The sequence below is a fragment of the Manacus vitellinus genome, unplaced genomic scaffold, assembly GCF_001715985.3.
Source record: "Manacus vitellinus isolate BGI_N305 unplaced genomic scaffold, ASM171598v3 scaffold_16_pilon, whole genome shotgun sequence".
Taxonomy (NCBI): Eukaryota; Metazoa; Chordata; class Aves; order Passeriformes; family Pipridae; genus Manacus; species Manacus vitellinus.
This window is the reverse complement of record NW_021939189.1, coordinates 6,464,759-6,485,295: the sequence shown is the minus strand read 5'-3', so window position 1 is coordinate 6,485,295 and position 20,537 is coordinate 6,464,759. Positions and strand designations below refer to the sequence as shown.

The following is a 20,537-nucleotide window of genomic DNA, read 5'->3' as shown; positions in this document are numbered from 1 at the left end:
GTTATCTGCTTCCAGCCTCCCCCCATAAATACAGCAGAAGGAAGAGAAATGGTTACATTATGTTGGAACATTCACATTTTCTTCTGAGTGCTGCACTCCTGGTGCACATGTGCTGGCTGGGGAGTGCAGAGCTGGAACGTGGATGTCCTAATCACCATCAGGGTAATGTGAAATGGGGGGGCTGCTACAGTGTCCCGGGAGGATGGGGAAAAATAGAGAAGAAAAACATTGACTTTATTAGTTAAATGAGATTGGAGTGATTACTTTGCTTTAAGATTGCAGCTCTGCTGCAAGCTATGATTGAGAAACACTCATTGGTAGTTAGCTGCAGTGGCTGTGGGAGAATCCTGCTGTGATATTTCATTTAATGGCACTCTGAAATTTTCCCTTCATTGCAGAATACATCTTTGACATCTTTCAGAGGTCATTGTTTCTTTTCCTTAGACCCAGAGAAAACCTTTCCCTGTATCAGGGAAAGGTCCAAAACTCTGTGTCCCAGCCGATTTCAGGCTCTGAACTGGAGAGCTGTGACATCCTTCAGGTGAACACCCTAAAGTGCAGAATTGCCAGTATCTAAACAGAGGGCATAGTTGCAAGGCTGTCCTCCTCCTCCTCTTTCATTTACCCCTCCTCAGTCTCATTAGGCAAACGAGAAGCTTAATAAAAGCCACTTAAACTTGAGTAAAATCCTTGCTGCATGTTGATATCAGCAGGAATTCTTCCGTAGACATCAAGTCCAAGCTAAAAACTCATCCACAGACATGGTTTAGGTTGATTTAGAACTTTAAAAATTAAAATCACAGGCTGCAGCTGGGACCATTAACCTTGATAAAGTGCCCTCTTTCCATTCACTGCAGTCACGTCCTCTCTCTCTATCATAAGGATCATAAAAGCATAATTTGTCTCTCTTATTTTGACAGGTTTTATCCCACCTCCGCTGATCTTTGGGGCTGGAATTGACTCCACGTGTCTGTTCTGGAGCACGTTCTGCGGCGAGCAAGGAGCCTGCGCCCTGTACGACAACGTGGTCTATAGATACCTGTATGTTAGTATTGCTATAGCCCTGAAGTCTTTTGCATTCATCTTATACACAACCACCTGGCAGTGCTTGAGGAAAAACTATAAAAGATACATCAAGAACCACGAAGGTGGTCTCAGCACTAGTGAGTTTTTTGCCTCTACTCTCACCCTAGACAATCTGGGGCGGGACTCGGTGCCCCAAAGTCAACCACATAGGACAAAATTTATCTATAACCTTGAAGATCATGAGTGGTGTGAAAACATGGAGTCTGTTTTATAGTGACTGTGGAGGGGTGAACTATATTAATAATACAAGGGTCCTTTTTAATAAAAACAAGGAGAGAGCACGAATGAAGATACACAACTGCGAAACAACAACGGCAACACAGGAAACTTTTGTCTTTTCCTCAAAGTCAGACCCAGCCATGATTCTTGAGAACAGCATCTTCTAATGGGATCACTTGTGACATCCTGCAGGGTGATGGAGAAAGCAGGGAGCCATTTGTGGCTGGGTACCAGCCCCCTTGATGACAGTACGAGCTCCCAAGGAGGGCGTCTGCAGAGGTTCATTGGAGAGCTCAGCACACGGGCAGGCTTGGGCATGAGGCGTAGAGAAAGCGAGGTGATAATGGCAGTAGGTGTTTGCGGTTGCAAACGGGGTCCTGGGGGGTGTGTGGAGCACCCACAGCACGGGCTGAAGGGTTGGCCAGTCTGGGTGCTGCTGCTCAAACCTGCTGTGGTCTGCAGTGGCGAAGAGGGAGCAATGCTGGAGTCATTCCACCAGTCACACTCTGTCACCAGCCACGAGTCCACGATAAATACCTTGAAAGCTGCTGGAAACCTTCCCGGTGGCGAGCAATGCTGTCAGGGGTATCCAAGTCCTTCCAGCCCAGGCTTATTCACAGATTGCAGCTCTGTGGCTGTCTGTGAATAACCGCGCTCAGATCTGAAACCCAGTAGAGTTCAAGACATTTGCTCACACTTGCCAAACGTGCTGTCATTTTTAAAGGGGGACGAGTTCCAAATACTTATCTGTGTAGTCCTCTAATAAGATGTTTTTTTAAAATTATTTTCAGATCTATGTTAACCCTTAAATCGCTGACACTTTTCCATAGGGGGGATTTATTTATGCTAGTTTGGGGAAGGATCCTGTTTAATTCACCCGAACATAATGTGACTCAAGGGGTTTGTTTAATCCTCTGCGTTTTTTATCCATACGCCTTCATTCTAATATGCTACCAAGCCAATGAAGACACATAATATGTTTTTAAAAAAGAGAACGAATGCACTGTGTCTCTATAAAAACAATTGTCAGTTGGAAAATTATAGCTAATATGATGATTTACATAATATAGTTTTTTTCATATTCTATGTGACTCAGTGAATACATATATATGTGGAGAGGCTGTTTATGTTCTCTCCAGTTTTTAAAGATATATATATATATAATTTGCAATCTAGAAATTGTGTGGTGGATGTTTTCTTTAAAGTGTGTGTGTGTGTGTGTACGTGTACAAGATGAGAGGAATACTGACCTTAATCCTTCAACCCTCGCAACTGGTATCTTATTCTTCACCTGAGAAATTCCACTGATTTCAGTGGAAGCCATGTGAGGAAGATGGAGTAGCCTCCCCTCCTGGATGCCACGTTTTGCCCTTAGATATGGAAATAGTGTTCCTCTGGAAGGCTGGGTTATGGGAGCAGAGGCTGGCCAGCATTGAGCAACTCAGACTTTCATTCAGCTCCCTGGGAAGCATCCATGCAGGAGCAGATTCGGCTTTGCTCTTGCAAAGCAGTCTTACCTAAGCCTGTAAAAATCATGGGGGAGCTTTCATCTGATTACAAGAAGCATGGGGGTCAGACTTATTTTGTATGCATATTTTTGTTTTCCAAAACATTCCTGCTGGGAAGGAATATAAATTGGTGGTGTTTGATGAATCTTTCCCCAGGAACCAGACCCATTTCCAATGGACTAAATGTCAGAAGGTTTTTAAGGGTTAGCATCATAACAAAAAGCTCCTTTTTTTGTTTGAGTTTTGAAGCTGTTGTGAACTTGAGGATGTTTAGAAACCTGGCATGTTTAGTCAAATGCTGGATGTCACTTCCATGCAGCTGTTGGAGGGGCTGATCTTCCCCAAGTCCTTGTCCATTGCTGGCAATGGACACCCTAGAGTTGGCACAATTACAGAGGGTTGATAATTTGCCACTCATGTTCAACACCTTTTTAGCAGAATTTACTTTTATCTAGGCATTGCAACATGGGTGTGGGGTATCAAACTGCTTCCATTTGACTGACTTTACATGTGTCTTTGTAATTTATGCACAGCATTATATGTTCAGCAACAATAAGGGCAGGAAAAAAGGGTGTATCAAATAAACTCCACTGTGCCAAATACTCCACAAATATTGTAACTGCAGATATTTGATTCTTGGGTTTCAGCCATGTTAAGAATCACTTGATTGATGAAGGAGTTTAAGGAAAAAAAAGGTTATTAAGCTATGCAGTGCCATTGTTACGCTGGGTGGTAAATGATGCTTTTTAGATCATTAGATTGGTTTAGTGTATCCTGTCTGCTAAAATAGAGATACTGCATCCATAAAACAATGAATTTACAAAAGGCACAGGGTGCATAACTGTCTCATAGAATATATGTAATTGTCAAGTATAAGCCTTTGAAATCATTCTGTACAGTTCTCTTCGTTCTGCAGATTTATTACTTAGACTGCTATCTTTTCAAATGTTAGCTCATAATTTTATACTATACACACACATTCAGACTCAAACACAAATGTCACAGAATAGAACCTTTCTAAAAGCCTGATTGCTTGAAATTCCATAACCCCTTTCACAATTTCATTATTTTCCCCTCTGAAAGTCCAAGGTGAAGGACAATAGCATGCTGACATGATGCAAAACAAACTCCCAGTGTTCACAAGCTGTGGTTTGTCGGTGCAGTCAAAAGTCCCCCTTGACCAGAGTTATAGAAGCAGGATTCCAGGGCACAGAATGTTTTAGTTTTTATTTTTGTTTTCTTTTTTTTTCGTTTGATCTCTTCTCTTAGTATATATGGGAGATGCAGTTGAATGGGGTTACTTACATTATTTTTAAGCTGTAACTTGAAATTCCTACGTGATTGTTATTTTATTTCTTTTGATAATGCAACTTTTGAAAAGCTTTCTCCTCATCCCACTCTTTTTTTTCCCAAGGTTGTATCCAATGCCTGCATTGCGAAGGGCTTTGTTGTCAGTGCTTTGGTATAGATTTAAGAACAGAGCTTTGGTTTTAAGAAAATACACAGACCAAAAGCTTCATCCATCCCAGCAGGCATTTTGGTTTTTTTCTGATTTCAAAACCACAAGCTAGTTTTTCCTGCAACCCAATGTTTGTTATAGAATAACAAATTAAAAGAGTCACACATCCTCCTGCTTCCCAAATTGCAAGTATGGGCCTTTGCCTGTCAGCACTTTGCTTCCATCCCTCAACTGCCTTAACAATGCAGGAAACTTAAGAGCAAGGATGGAGTTAGAATGGAATGCTGGAATTTTTTTCCCCATATTCATGGGCACTGAAATTCAGGGGTTTGTTGAGACCTCAGTCTCTTCAGAAATGTTATTTTGACATTTCCAAGCACTGTGTTCCCTGTGTGGCTGTCTGCTAAGGAATGGGATGTTTGTAAAAATAAACTACTTGAGAATCCCAGTCTCTCTGGGATTGCCCAATGGCCTTGCATGACTTCAGGTTGGGGTTTCCCTGGTGGAATCAGAAGGGGACCCCAATCTAAAATTGGTGCAGATGACACTAGAATCAGTTTCTTTGCACCCTTGTTAAAAAGATGATGCATTTACACAACCTTTTTATACATACAGAAATCATCCATTTTTCTGACTTTGCCCAGCACATCTTGGATGTAGGATGGGCCCAAAAAGGCCATCACTTGAATTATGACTTGAATATCACAAACCTTCCATTCCTTGGGAATTCAGCTAACAGGGACCTCCCACTGCCATACCCCTGCAAGATGCACTGAACTCCTCTGGGCAGCTACAGTTCATCTTGATTGGGTCTCACCTTGCTCAGAAGGTGAGAAAGGAAAGATGCAGAGAGGAATTAGCTTCCATTAGCTGAGTTAGATACACTTCAAAATGCTTCTGAATTGAACTGATGATCTGCGGACATTTGGAAAGTGATTGGAGTATTTCCAAATGGCTGAGATGCATTGACTTCTTTTTCCTTGAAAAAAAAATAAGGGAATGAAAGAGATTTGGAGTCCCTTCTATCCCCATGAGAGTTTTAAGTTCATCACATTGCTGTTGGAGGCAATGTACTTAAGGTTCACCTTTGAGTCTCAGACAGACACGTTTTTTCTCAGTAAAGGTGGTCCTAGGACACAGAAAGGTGACTCCATCTCACAATGAGTAGTTTCACTCCAAAGCCAACCCAAGACAACCTAAAGGCTACCAGCACTGTGAAGCTTTAGCCCCTGAGCCAGCCTTGGCTGTTGCTGCCATGTGAGTTTGTCACAGCTCAGTGTGCTGGGCCTGGTATTTTCTTAAGACTTCAACATTCTTGGTTTGATGTTGTTTGTATTCTTGGCAGGTGATGTGGGGAATTGTCAGTATAAAACATACATGCAAATGCTTCACTGGACTGATGTGGTAACAGCTTTGTGTCCTTATTGACAAGGGTTTCCAGACTTATTCCTGCTTTGCCTTTAGACACAGCCATGCTCATCTGTCCCCCTAATTTCATGTGAACTGTGTTTGCAGACAGAAGCAGTTTTTGTTGTTGTTCTCTCTCTAGATCTGATTAATACATGCAAAGCTCACAGGCTTTCTGTGCATAGGGCAGAGTACCCCTGTGTGTAAGCATTAATACTGACCTCCCATCTGCATTAGGAGTTCTGGCTTTTCTTACCTAGATCTGAGTTCACCTCTCCCAACATCCCATACTGCTGCTGGGACTCACCTGTTTTGTTGGAAGCAACTCCAGGAGACAGGTAGCCAAGACACAATTGGTGGAACATAGGCAGCAGTTTATTAATATGGACAATCATATGATGGGAGCCTTTGGCATGAGCCAGGCCCAGCTGCGGTTATCTGATGGTTGAGATTGATCCGAGGAAAAAAAGACATTGTAACTGAGCCCTTTGATGTCTCTGAAAGGATTATCCACCCTTCCATGCTCCTGGATAGCCCTGCCTCCCCCAGACCCATGGTTTGTGGGCATTTCTTCCAAACTGACCATCAGCATCCTTTCTCCAGCCACAGTTCTTCCTTCCCCCTGATGGCAAACCACAGCTCAGCAATACCAAGTCAATACAAGGCATTCAGAGTTACTGAGTGGCATTTACATTTGCCTGGGATGCCAGCAGGTCTCAGTGTTACAGATGCTCAAAATATTATAGTTTATTCTGCTTGTATACACTAGATCTATTTCTTCTAGGCTACAAATTGTGTTTTCTATAATTCCATTGACATTTCTAGCCAATCTGAGTCTTAATACAATTGCTTTGCTGAAAAATGGCCTTTCAGCAGATCTTAGACATGAGGTACTAGTGATACCAATTAAAATCTTTGGCTGTTGTCTGTTCCCTGAATCCAGTGGAGCAGGAGGAAGCTCTGCCTGCTCAGAAGCAATACTGGTATTTTCTGTGGCAGAGTATGAAAATGGACAGCTTTTCTTTCAGCTTTAGTCTTGTCACAGCTGCTCATCTATGAGCATCCCTTGGTCCCAGAAGGACACAGGGAATTCAGGAGAAACCACGTGGACAGAGGAATCCATTTAGATGGCTGAAGGAGTAGGACCGTAGGATGTTTGTAGTGTTGATGCTGTTTTGCTTGTCAGAACCTTTCTTCAGTCTCTGTTTGATGAATGGAGCGACCCCAGGGATGGGGTCTTTGGAGTACAATGAATTTGTGATGTTTACCCCACTTTATTCAGATTAAGTGTGGCAGAGAAGGGTGTCCCACCCTAGGAAGGAAAAGATTAGCCATGCCCTGACAGTTTGTAGTGCTGGGCTTGCTCTACACAAAGTTGGTGCCTGCAAATAGCAGAAAGCAATAAGAAACTTGTCAGCTCCAACTCAGCAAATAATCTATAGCAACTTCATAAATGAATTTTCCCTTTTATTTCTTTCTTGTGAATTGCTGAGAGAACCAAGAAAATGCTTCCAAGTGTATTTGCAAGGTCATTTCTGCATATTATCTGTGGTCTGGAGGGGCTGGAAAAGCTTTCTTATAATTCATACATGTTGGTTTGTTCTGGCTGGACATAGAAATCACATGGGATATTTCTGCTCCCTGAGTTCCCTATACAGGAATTTTCTCATCTGTACAAATGTTTAGTTCAAAAGTGTGGGATCAGGAGTTGAGTAGGAGGATCCTTGCTCAGTGCCAGTGGGCAGGGAGCCACTGGACACATGCTAGCTCCAGGACAGCCAAAGTGCTGGCTTCCAACTCACAGTCCACTTCCCAGGAATATTCTCTCACAGATGCTTGAAATTCTCAGCCTTTCCTACTGTTCCTACCACTTAACACATTCATTTGAGTAATTACTGAGAGCAAACACCAAAAGGGTATGAACCCAGATGAAACCAAATTGGTATTGAGGTGAAGCAGGTGGTGTAAATTTTATTTGTGATGTTTGCACAGCTCTTGGATCGGAAGCAAAAACCTCTTGGGAATTAAGAGAGTTGTATATGACCTAACATCTTAGTTCTTCCCAGCTGAATAGCCCATTGGTGGGACAGCAAAAAGGCATCTTTCTCTGCCACATATCTTAGCCCTTGAAACACCTTTCTTTTTTGCAGTACGGCATCGCACAAATACCAGTGCATTTACCCCTCAGTGCAAACTGCATCTCAGTGCTATGTTTTTGGTGCCTCACAACTCTTAACTGTGAACTTGAAGGGAAGAAATGACCCCTGTTCTTCACCCACAATGCTTCCTGCCTGATCAGGGGAGGATGGTGATCCCTCTGGACGACTGACAGCCGTTTCCCTGAAGTCTTAACAAACGGTGCTCTGTGTTTGCAGGTGGCCTGTTCGCTGTGCTCAGGGGTCTGTAACTTGTCTACAGCCCCACGTTGCCTTCATGATGTTCTTGGTGCAAAGCATGGTGAGGAGGTTGTGCATGACTGCCCCTGACAGATGCTAAGGGCTGCCAGTGGTCTGGGACCACCAGGGTTTGGGAGTCTCCATGTTAGCACATGAAAGCAGCTTCCCTCACCTACTTTTGGGAAGGAGCTGTCTCAGAGCGGGTTCAGTGGGAACTGGAGCAGCGCTGGGACCGCACAACAGGGGTCTCTCAGTTCACTTCGGTACCACATCTGTAGGGAGGAGGGGTGGGGATGGAGCAGGGGAAGAGCTGTGACCTTTTAAAACCCATAGTGCCTACCACTGCAAATGGAACGCTGTATTGTATTATATTATACGTGACTACCATGTAAATAAAGTACAATAAATGTGGTGTTCGTTAGGATTTTGATACAAGTCAAATGCAGTCTGCAGAAATGTTTTTTTTCCCTGCTGTATGTACTTATATCACATTCCAGGCACGGGGATGTTTGGAGTCATGTGAGCTAGCAATGCATAAATGGCATTAGATGGGGAATGTTTGCAGTAAGACTGTTTTAAAATTCCTTTTACCCTGTATAGATGAGACCCGAGCACCATCTGAAAACCAGCCAGAAGGGAGGGAGTGGGGGCAGCTTAAACAGGCAGAAGGAGAACAGCTCATGACGTGAAGTGATTTTGAGCAGAAGCAACTGCTGCCCAGCTAGTCCTTGGCCGTGCTTCATTCATGGTGGAGGGAAAGCAAAGTTTCAGTTCGGCTGATTTCTCCTTGCTTTGTTTTCCTGCTGCAGAGGGTGACCAGCAGCATATGCCCTGCCTGTGTAACCTGGTTAACCTCCACCCCTGAGATCCCTTAGTGGCAGCTACAGCTGAGCAAACTTGACAGCTTAAAATTCACAGCAGATTGAGAAAGAAGTTCTGCTCTAAACCAGCTGGCTCCTCTGTGTCTCTGGCAGAGACTGAGGGGCTTGTGTTTTTGGCTAATAAGAATATCGGGAACTTATTTTGTTCCTTAACCCACTCCCTTCTCCATCCTTCTGTTTCTCCATGGTGTAATAAATAACACATTTCTGTGAGGCAGGTCTGCCATGTGCCCTCCAAATCCTGAGGCATCTCTTAACTAGGTTGGAGGTGGGAGTTTCTCCAGGCTTCAGAAGCTCAGGACTTCTCTGACAAGTGTTTGCAGCCAGTGTGTGGCTGTAATCTTCCATTGGTGCTTGAAGGATGCTTCCACACTAATTGTCCTGTTGGAGAACAAGACCACCCCATGCAGTTTGTCACACCTATGGCTCAAAACTCCCCTGCAGAGCTCTCTGCAGGGTCCACAACACTGGAGGAGTATCTACCTACCTCTGTACCAGACCAGTCCATGATGTTTGTCCCTCATACCATTGCTGTCCTTTATAGTCACCTGGGCAGAGCAGCATTTGTGGGTGGTTGGTTGTGGAGAAGGTTCATCCTGCACAGCACATCTCCCACAGATGGTCTGTAGCAGCTTGTGTGGGACCTGGAGCCCATGTGCCACTGCCCCTGCCTCAGGCTGTGGATGCCAAAGGAAAAGCAGTCCCTGAAAAGGTTTTTGAAGTGTGCTGGTTTGACTGCTGGTAATTTTGCAGGTGTTCAGCAGCACTTCCAAAACAAAGCAAAACCTGGTTTGGAAAAGGAAATGTTTCACTGTACAATTGATTTAAAGAAAAAAAAAAAAAGAAAGAAAGAAAGAGAAACCACATGCTCGATATATTTTGAGTACTGTGTTCTGTATTTTTGCAGCTTATATTTTCCAGATGAGCAGTTTAGAAATAATGTGATGTGAAATACATACTGTAAGTTTGCTGTAAATTATATTAAAATCACTATTTTCATTCTTCTCCTGTCTCACTGGATGATGTCTTTGGTTCTCCCAGGTTGGCTGGCTGGGCTCATGCTCAGACTGTCCCAGAAGGTTTTCCGTTTCAGTAAAAGCAGGATTTTTCTATCCAACCCAATAGAAAGTTCAGAATGGAGGTTGCATGTTGAGGTTGAAAGTTTGCTGGAAATGACAGTGGGGGTGAACATGTTCCTATGCATGTGCTGCCTTCAGAGGAGAGGTCCTGCTGAAGAAGTGGTTGTGACAGATTTTTGGGAAAGGACAAGATGAAGTTTAATTAATGGAGAAAGGAAAGGGAGAATGAGGACATCCTAGATGGTTGCAGAATGGAGGAACTCGAACACCTGGAAGTCAGTAAAATGAGGAGGAGCTCAGAGGGAACATGAGTTGAGCAGTTGGGAAAAATGCTGGATGTCTCCGTGGTGACGAATGTGTCTGACACCCTTTGTGTCAGTTCAGCTGTGGAGGAGAAAAAGAAAATGAGCTTTTAGCTGAAATAGCAACAGCTCGGTGAAGTGGCTGAGCCCTGCAAAGCACCCTGAGCCCCTGCAGCTGTAGGGACTTCATCTCCATGGACATGCCCTGTGATGTAGGATCAGGCCACATTCCTGAGAATTCAGGATATCCACTTCCGTTTGCTCTAGCTACTGCGTTGGTCAGAATAAAAGTAAGCACTTTTTCAAGCCATTATTTTTAAATGTTTCAAATCTGTTGTATGAAAAGAGTAGTTTTCTCCTGAGCTTCTACAAAATGATGCTAAACAAGGCAATTACATTCCAACTGAGTTGAATATTCAGTTATTCCTTGTTTGTTCCATTTTTTATTTTTCCCTGTTCTAATTCCCTCTTCTGGAAGGCAGAGAGCAAAACAAAGATTAAAAGTCAGGAAAAAAAAAACCCAAACATTTTACTTCAAATGAGTTGAATCCAACCACTGTTGCTTTGAAATCACTTTCTAACAGCAGAGGCTTTGGAGAACAGTTCATGAGTGAGGGAGGAAGGCTGGGAAAAAATGTTTTGTTAAATGTTGACAGCAAAGAATCTTTTATTTATTTCACTTTATTGCTTTCCCTCAGCCCAGCTACTGCTGATGTTGGAGGCTGCACAGGCTCCCTCTAAAGGCATCATTCCTACTTGCTCCACTGGTCCTTCCAGACAGGTCCCCACTGTCCCCCACAGTGGTTGAGCACATCAGCACACATCACACCCAGCATTTTAGGACCTCCCTTCAGCTGCTGTAGACCTTGCATTTTGGCTACTACATCTGACAGAACTAGGCTAATTGGGTATTTACTGAGCTGAATTCTGTTGTGGATGCAGATTATTAACCTTTATGTCACCTAGAAGATATTACACCTGGTAAAGTTAATGTTTTGAGACTGGGAGGTTAATATGTCAGTGCTCAGCCCTCCCTAATTAGCAACAGGGTTGTGTGTGGCTGTGCTTTAATTAGAAAGGACTGAAAGATGGGTCACATCAGCGGGATAGGTTTATTGCCTCCTTCAGCCCTCTCTGATCCATCTCTTCCTTGCTGTTCCAGGACCTTGGGTAAGTCTTGATGTTTTGGTGCCCATCGCAGGGAGGATGTGTGCTGGAAGCCTTCCCAAGGCTAGTATGAGCCTGAGTTAGGTCTAAGGCAGTGACTGGTGATGATGTCTGGGGAGCTCCAAGCTGAGGAGGTTGTGGTGTTCCTATCAATGTGCTTAGCTGAGGGTCTTAGTTCTGTACCAGTTTTACTCAGCTCCTGAAGCCTTGGGTGCTCTTTAGGGTGCCCCTGAGCTGACTGAATGGCATGGAGTAGTTGTTAGGGCTTGGAAGAACTTGTTTTAGTTTTGCATTCTGATGTTCCACCTGCTTGCAGCCAGAGCATGCCCTGCGTTGTGTGTGTACTGGAGTGAGGACCATGCAAAGAGCAGCCTGGTGGTCAGGAGTGGGGAATGCTGGAAGGATGAAATGTGCCATTAGAATTGTGAACTTCTGAACCCAAAACATTATTTTAAGAGCCTTGCTCAGCCAGTCAGAGAGACAGATCCAATGTTGTTCATGGCAGGGCAGAGTTAGGTATTTATCCCTTGTTTCTGGTTTCCCATCACTCTTGTGACAAATATGTGCCAGGCAGGAGCATGGGTTTGTGCCTTGCAAGACCAAGAATTTCCTGCCTGCAGAAAGCTGTTTGCAGCTTGTGTCCAGGCTGACCCTAAGCAGCCAGAACTGTGCTCTCTTCTCACTGCACATCCATGGAGGTCTCCTGAACAGGAGAAAAGGTTTGTTCTGAAAGAGGCAGCTGCCTCTTGATCCACAACTCTTCCATTTGTGCCTCCTGCTGCTTATCTCTCAGCTCTGTAGGGATGGATCCTGCCTCACATGGCAAGTGTCAGGCAATGACATCAGGCATCCGCCCATTCACTGCTCCCAAATGGGCTCCCTGTGTCCTGCATGGCAAAGGACACCTTATGTCATGCAAGTAGCTGGGAGAGATGCACATGGAGCTCAGTAAATACAGGCATCTGGTGTAAGGCTGCTACTGTACAGGGCAGAAGGAAAGTGCTTGGCACATTCCCAAGTGCTGCTGTTGTCCATGAGCTGCAGCAGAACCTCCAGTCCCTGACACTGCATGAGCTGAAACTGAGACAAGTGCTCTGCATCTTTGACAACAGGAGTGCCTGTGATCCACACTAAAAGTGACCAGATGCAGGCTGATTAATGAGAGAGAGAAGGAAAAACTACTAATCTTTTTAGCCTGATTGGAGGAGGTGTTGCAAGTCAAGACCTCCCTTGGTTTTGTGAGCCAAACTTCAGCAGCACGAGGAGGAGCCTCAGGTGTCTCCTCCATGGTGGGTCTCAGCTCCTTCGTGAGGTAGCAATTGTCCTTCTACACAAGTGCCTTTGGGCTGTGCAAGCAAGGTGCAAAACCAAACTGCTAAATACAACCAGTCAGAATATTCTCTGTGAGTTAAAAAAACATCATTTCCTCCAAATTACTGCTTTTTGTGGGAATATCTCCATTTCAGTGGCATTTCATTCAAACAACAGCTGATGAGCTTGCGCTGTCTTGTTGGAATTGGAACACTTAGAGTTTTCTTTGGGAAACTGTAGCTTGAATTCTCTCAGCATATAAAATAAATTAGAGTATTTGGACCTTTATGAAAATGAAATGTTTCTATTGCCTTCAAGCAATATTTTCTGCTTAACATTATACTTATGTGGAAATTCTGAAATTCAGTGTTTTCTTCTATTTTGAAACACAAGTGCACAGAAACCTTCTGGAATTTTTCACAGATGCCTTTTGCCAATCCAGACCCCACCAGAAAAGTACTTTGGGTGCATGACTGGTGGTCACCTGGGACGTGGGAGCAGACACAGCTGCTGTCAGGGAATTGCAAGAGCACACAGTCACCCAGCAGCAGGCCATGCTCTTGCCAGGCAGTGTGAGCATAAATCCTGCTTGAAAGCAAGTAAAGGTTTATCCATCTCTCAGTTTCTTTTTTCCATTGATCCAGCCTTTGATAGAATAACTAATGTATTTATAAGTCAAAGCTAATGGTGCATTTTTCCTGTTAGCTTAAGGCCAACATTGGTTTTAAAATTGGCTTTGTGTCTATTCTTTTGCAAATTTGCATCTTCCCTCTCTGGTCCTCCCAGCAGGGGATGGGAAGATGCTGCCATTGTGATGCTTGAGCTGGGCTCACCCTCAGACTGGGAGTATTGTTCAGGGGCTGAGCTTGCTCATGTCCCACTGCCTTTGAGCACAGGCTGTGTGGCTTTAGCCTGAATTTTTTACAACGTAGAATTCTCAGTAGGAGAATGCAGCTGTAGAAACAGAGGTTTTGCTGGCCTTGTAGATATGAAAGAGCTGCTTGAGGAGAACAAAGTGCAGCTCAGGGGAGTTTGCTCCCTGCCTGAGGTCTGTGGGGCTGGCTGGCTGTCATGAACATTAGCTCAGCACAGGGACCTTGCTGCCACAGTACTTTTCTGCAGAGCCATTCCTCCATCTCTCAGGCTGTTTAGTCCATTAGTCACCTCGGTGGCCTTAAATAAAGGAATTCGAGGTTTTCATTAAAAGCCTTGAGCCTGGGATGCTGATGCTCAGCAGAGGTCCCATTTTCACCTTTAGGAGGTAGCCAGAAAGAATAAAAATGGTCTCATTATACAGCAAATTAGGAAAATTTCTGCTGAGAGGTGGGAGAGCAAAAGAGATGGAAACTTTTATCTTATTTTCAGATGGACTTAGGAAGGCAGTGAGGACTGAATGTGTCCCAGAAGGCTGCAGGATGGCCTGTACAAAGTGAACAGAGGGTCCTCAACCTGCTGCCAGCAAACACAGAAATTCAGCAACCAGAAATCCAGGAGGCTAAGAAATGCTTGGGATGGAGTGGAGCCTCACCCTGCTTTTCTCTCTTAGAGATGGCTTCTGGAATTCAACTTGTTATCTCTCCAACCCTCCTCTCACATGCAGGAAGAAAGGGACTGCTGAGCTGATGATATGAATGATTGATACGATGATGATGTTGTGGCAGCCCTTGGAGGATGCTGAATGCTACCCTGCCCCTCAGATTAATTAGGAATGCTTTTACCTGAAATCCTGGAGACCTTTTCCTGCAAGCCTTGGGTGTATACAAAGCATATCTTCTCAATTCAGGACATGTACTAATTCCCCACTGAAATCAGCACTCATCCAGTGCTAACACCCACACAAGTTCCAAATGCCTCTGGAAAGAAGCAGAGCAGCTTGAGAAATATCTAGATTTCTGGATGAAGCCAGAATATAACCCAGCCTTTGTTGAAATTACATTTGAACAAAAAAGTGATTGATTTATTTTATTTTTTTCCAATATTGTGTAAACATGCTGCTGAACCACCTTCTGGAGATGCAGAAGAGGGTGCTGAGCTGCAAACCAAAACTTGCTCAGCACAGGAATGCTCTTTGGAGGAGAAGATAAGGTTTGAGGGGACTCTGCCCTTCCAGTACTTCTGATCTGTTTCACTGTGGGTCATAAAGCCTCGTGTGCTAAGTTTTCAAGTGCCATTAGTTTATGGGCTTGTTAACAGAAAGGATTTTGTTACCTTTCATGATCTGAATCTCATTGAACCAGAAATCCCTTGGTGTAATTTTGATAGCAGAGAAGAATCAGATTAATAACGTCTAGGATCACCTTTCAGAAAATATTATTTGTGCTGATTCCTTTTTCCCCTCCCTCCTTTCCCTGCTCTGTTATTGCCATCACTGGAATTAGTTACCCAGTATTACTGTAGCTCTGTTTATTTGCATGTGGTCATTGCTTAGGTTAAAGCTTTAGAAACAAGTAGGGCAGCCACCTTTTCGGGGCTGTGTTCAGAAGAGGGTGAAGCAGTCTTCAAGATGCATGTTTATTTGTTTTTGTATGTATATCCCTATTAAAAGCCTCGAATGGGAATGCAAGGGTATTTAAAAGCCAGGAGAGACAAAACAAGTTAAAATTTTAAAGCATTGTTAGAGCACAGCAGGCCCTGTAATAGTGGAGATGTGAGACAATAAAAGGGTGAATCAGTTAATTAGGATGTTTAGTTAATATACTGCTACAGTCAAAACTCTTCTACTGACAGTGCTGCCTTCCAGCATGAACGGAGGGATTGTTAGACACACCTGAGGAGAACAGGTGTGTTGTGTGGGTTAGAAATAAAACTGTGCGTTTCAGCAAGAGCAGGAAAAAATATCCAGAGGAAAGTCTTTCATAGCGAGTGTAGCTTCCAGAAGGGCTGTAGTTTGTAGGTTACTCTTGATCCACATCATACGTGCTGGCTTGGACTTTTCATAATGCTCTTTCTGCTAAAGAAGCCTTTTGATGGTTGAAACTCAGAGACAGCCTGGCCTGGCATCATTCACCTTTGAGCTCTTCTTTTCCAGTTTTCTAGTTAAGTGCAAACAAGACTGCAATGCATCAGGAAGAAAAGTTTGGGGTTATTTCTGGGGAAAGCTATCTGAGAACCTACTGCCTGCTTTCATTCATCGCCTCTCTTATATGAGAGAGGAGCAGAGACCTTGCTGATTTCAGTAAGACATTTCTCTTAAAAGGTAACAACCTTTACAGCAGCCTGTGTTTTGATGGGACATTCTTAAGATCTAATGCACAGATACCCAAGACCTTTCCTTTCTTTAGAGAGGTGAAAATGAGGTTTTGCCTTCTAGAAGCTCAGTATTAACTAAACAACCTATTGACTTCCCGCTACAAGGCATCTTCCTTCTCAAGATGTATTAAACATGACAGACACTCCTCTAGTCCCAGCAGTGCAGCATTAACCATGTCTGTGCACTGCCTCTGCTTCAGGATGCTCTTCCCAATGACCAAATTGGCATCAAGGAACAGAGAGACGCTGTAGCTACAACACTGGAGAAATAGGTCAAAAATAAATGCTTTTGAGAACAGAGTAAATGACTTCACTCTCGTCTGTGCTCCCTCACAGACCACTAGCTCATCAATATCTTCCTCTCTATGACAACCCTGAGAAAAACAAGGCAATTGAGGAGTAAGAGAGGCTATTTAAACAAGTATGCCGAGTGGCTTTCTGAAGTAACTGTTGTTCATTATTAATCTGCTGGGATTTTCTTGGAAGTTCTCTAGAGAGTAACAGGTAAAAAAAAAAAAAAAAGGAAACCAAGAAACAAAAGATTACAAATCCTGAGCAGCTCTGTTCTTTTCTAACTCAGGTTGCACAGAGCTGCACATCACCATGGAGGAGCTGACTGAGGTGAGATGCTGGGAACGGGCTGGGGCAGGCATGTAAGGGTGAGTCCAGAACCCTTAGAAATGTCTTTTAGACTTCTTCCATCGCAGATTTCATTAGATCTTTAAAAATTGCTATAGCTGGGCACGAGGGTGCTGTGTTTATAAGAGCTGCTGTCTGATCAGGGTGAGGTCAGACTGGCTTTGGCAGATGTGTCCTGCAGAGCTGCTCTCCATCCCATGTAGGATGTGCCTCTGCAAATCAAGACATCTCTGCCCTGAGCTCATAACTGTTCTGCATTGTTACAATCTCACTAAGCCTAAACCCAAACTCCTCTCTGAAGGGGGGTCATGCCATTGCCTCCTGGCACTTCAGCAATCCTGCTGGTGGGTTCAGGTGGGTTCTGGGATACCTTGGCATCCCTTTGGTGGCCTCGTCCCAAACTTGGGCCCATGGACAAACTCATCACTGGCATCACCAGCAGAACAAAGTGAAAAGCCCCCCTGAAGATGCTCTCCAGCTCAATAACAGGGAGGGCTCAGCCCAGTGGAGGTCTCATCCCTAGTCACACATCTGTGCATAAGGGCAGAGTGTGCTACTCCACAGTAGCAAGGAAATTCCTCTTCAGTTTAATCAACTTTATCTTTTCTTTGTTTTTATTTAAAGGGTTGTAGTTCAAATGCTGCCACAAGCCCAGACAGGTGCCCGTTTCATAGTTACAGTAAATAATTTACATGACAAATTCAGACCTGTCCCTTGGTCCTGTATTATTCATGAATGAACAGGTTTGTTTTTTATGACAATGTTCCTTATTCAAACACAGTCTGTGATGTATCTCAGTCCTTGAGTTCATTTCCATGGCATCTGGCTGTTTGCCAACCTTTTTGTTGCTGTTTTCTGGTTTGCAAAATGTATTACCTAGATTGTATTTCTTCAATTCAGTCACTGAGGGACTGAAACTTTTATACACCACAAAGATTTCTGTGTGGCTGTATAAGCCCCTTTGTAGTGAAACTTCACTCAAATGCATATTTCCAAGCATTTCCCTTTGCACAATTATTCTTGCGCACAAAAATATCATTTATATGAAGATTCATGGCAAAGGACAGAAATATCCCCGAGGAAAACACTCAAGAATCATTTATATAAATCTTCACAAACACTTCACCATTGTTTGCTCATTTTGGCTTGCACAGATCTCACCACAGGGTTTATAGATGTGAGGTTTTGGCTCCCTGGTGACCTCTGGGTCACCTGTTATCTCTGAGCATCTCTAATCCCATTCATTTTGTTGAAGGTGGGGAGGGCAGAGCTGCAGTTTCCCAGCTGCTTGCTGAATTTCTGAGGTGTAGAGCTTCTTGAGAAGACACATACCTTGTGGCTTGAGCACAGGATTCACCTCTCAGTCCTTTATACACTTCCACTTGGCCTTGTTTCCTGAGACCTTCACTCTTCACCCATAAAATGGGAGTAATAACAATTCCTCCTTTCCCAGGTACTGTTTCCTTGCCATATCAGCTCAGCCTGCAAATGCTACAAGACACAGATCCAGCGTCATCTTTACACCCACTCATATAAATGAACCCTCATCCCAACAATGATAAATAAACATGTGATATCTACACGACACCAGGCAATGTGAGAGCACTGAAACACAAATCCATCCCTTTGTATTCATTTATATACTGCTGAAATATCTTATGGAGGGGCACAATGGACCCTGGTGCTCATATGAGCGGTTTGCTCCTACCCAGCTGATTTTCTGCCTCTGTGCTTGATTGAATAATTGATGGTGCTTACTGTTTGCATTCATCCCATGAAATAGAAGTGTGTATAAAAAATAAATTATATCTGCTTCTCCCTGTGAAAATAAGCCCATTATAAATTAGTGAGAAATTAAAGATAACATTATCTATTTCTTCTGCTGGGAATGTGTGGTCACAGCCTTGAAAAAGTTGAAATCCAGGTGAGAAAACTGACTGAACGTGTTATTAATACCCTCTATGTCTTGAAAAACCACATTGATTAATTCACTACTAAGCTCCCTTTGGATAAAAAGGGTCATGGGTTATTTACAAACAAGTGTTATTTCTGCAGCTGTCATTACTCAGAAGTGGGGTGGGAGGAAGATCTTTATTGTCTTTACCTTTCTTTCTGTATTCAAGGAGACTCCAATTTGTCAGATCTCTGCTTTTGATACAGAATTCCTTTAAAAGACAGAGGATATACCAAGCCCTCTCAGGAGGTGATGAGACTGCTGATCTAATTAGGAAAGGATTCGGAGCATTGCAGCCTCCTCAGATGACTTCACTAGAAGTTGTGGGTGCAGAGATGCTTTTGAAATTTAATCTGCTCATCCTTTATGTATCTCTGGTCCAAAGACCTCCGAGGAAGCCCCAGGACTCTGCAGAAAGTGGTGGCATCAGCACAGGATTAGCAGAATGTATGATTTCTGAAGATAGTTTCGGCTTTCACATGAGACCGAAGGAAGTGCCTTGATCATTTAAGATCTTGAACCATCCTCTGCTGTTTCTGACAAGTGCCAGGTGCTAATTCTGGCTTAAAATGCCCTGCAGTGGAATCTGAATAATTTATCTCAGTGTACACGTTCTTTTTTGTGCTTTTGGGCACTGAAGCTACTTTGGTTACAATGGTGCCAATTTTTTATTTTTTTTTTTCATTTTTTTTTTTTTTGGCCTGTGTAGCTACTTCCCAGCAGAGGACAGAGGAATGTGGGTTTGAAAGGTTTGGGTCCTTGGAGGAAAGACTTGATGTAAATACCAAATCCCAGCTGCAGAAGTCAGATAGGGCATCCTATCCAAATAGATATTGTGCAGATCTGCACTGCCATGCAGCACAGCTGAGCTCAGCAGCACTCTCCTTTTGGGCTGTGAAGGATGGAAAGGATAATAAGGATAATGCAAGTCAGGACCGAACTGTATCAGTAGAGACTTGGGAATCAGGTATGGAGCAAAACTGAGGTGTGTTGGTAGAGTTATTTTGGGATCTTGGAGTTGAATAAATGCAGCAAATAATTTTACTTTAAATTAATGAATGATCAGAGCTCTGTAGTGCTCCAGGACAGGAGGAAAGAGGCGACACAGGCTGTCCCAGACCAGAGGGGAGGATGATAGCAGGGACAGCCAGAGGGTGCATGTTGGGAGCAAAGTACATCTGCAAGTCTGGCAAGTGGGTGACTTTACATAGAAATTTATGTGCTCCAGCCCGTGCTCTTTCTCCCTTCATAAACAGCATCCAAGCAGCAAACTCAGCAGGCATGTGTGTTTGCCCAAGGCCAAATTCAGCTCCACTCTCATCACTGGCAGTAGGGACTACCTGCCTAATTCATACCCAACTGTTTATCCACAAAACCACTGAAGTTTCAGGAGCCTCGAGTCCTTTCAGTGCTCCTGTGGATTCAGCACAGGAAATCAAAACCCAACACTGTACACAAACATCTTGTGCTTCTGCTGCTGCTCTGCTAACCAGATTAGGTTCCCCTGCTGCCTTATTCATTTTGCACTCATTAAAGCTAAATTTAGAATTGAAGGCAACTCTTCTCCCCTCTGGGAAAGGTAGTAGGGAGAGTCTTTGCTGCAACAAGCCACGAGGAAGCAAAAATAGCATCTAGATTTTCTCTCCTGTGAGATGGAAACATGCATGTTTCTGCTGAGACAGAGAAAGAAACTTGAGCCCATTTCCCTTCTGCACAGAACATTTGTTGGACCCTGGGTCTAAAGGAATTTGTGCAAATCATTGCAAGTATGTAACAAGAGGTTTATTTGACACAAATCACAGATGTGTAGCGGTGGCAAGAGATGTTATTTGCTCTGGCCAGATCTAGAGGAGTTTTATCTTGCTGCTGAGTTTGGACCC

At 43.7% G+C, this 20,537-nt stretch overlaps 1 protein-coding gene across 1 annotated transcript in view; it reads left to right on the top strand.

Moving 5' to 3' along the window:
* The window catches only part of SLCO3A1 (solute carrier organic anion transporter family member 3A1), a 138,168-nt gene extending 132,913 nt beyond the window's left edge, over positions 1-5,255 (top strand). Inside the window, exon 10 of the mRNA XM_008934479.3 lies at positions 921-5,255. Coding sequence (XP_008932727.1) covers positions 921-1,300 — 380 coding nt within the window. The 3' untranslated portion in view covers positions 1,301-5,255. The remainder of the gene's footprint in view (positions 1-920) is intronic.
* The last annotated feature ends 15,282 nt before the right edge of the window (positions 5,256-20,537 follow it).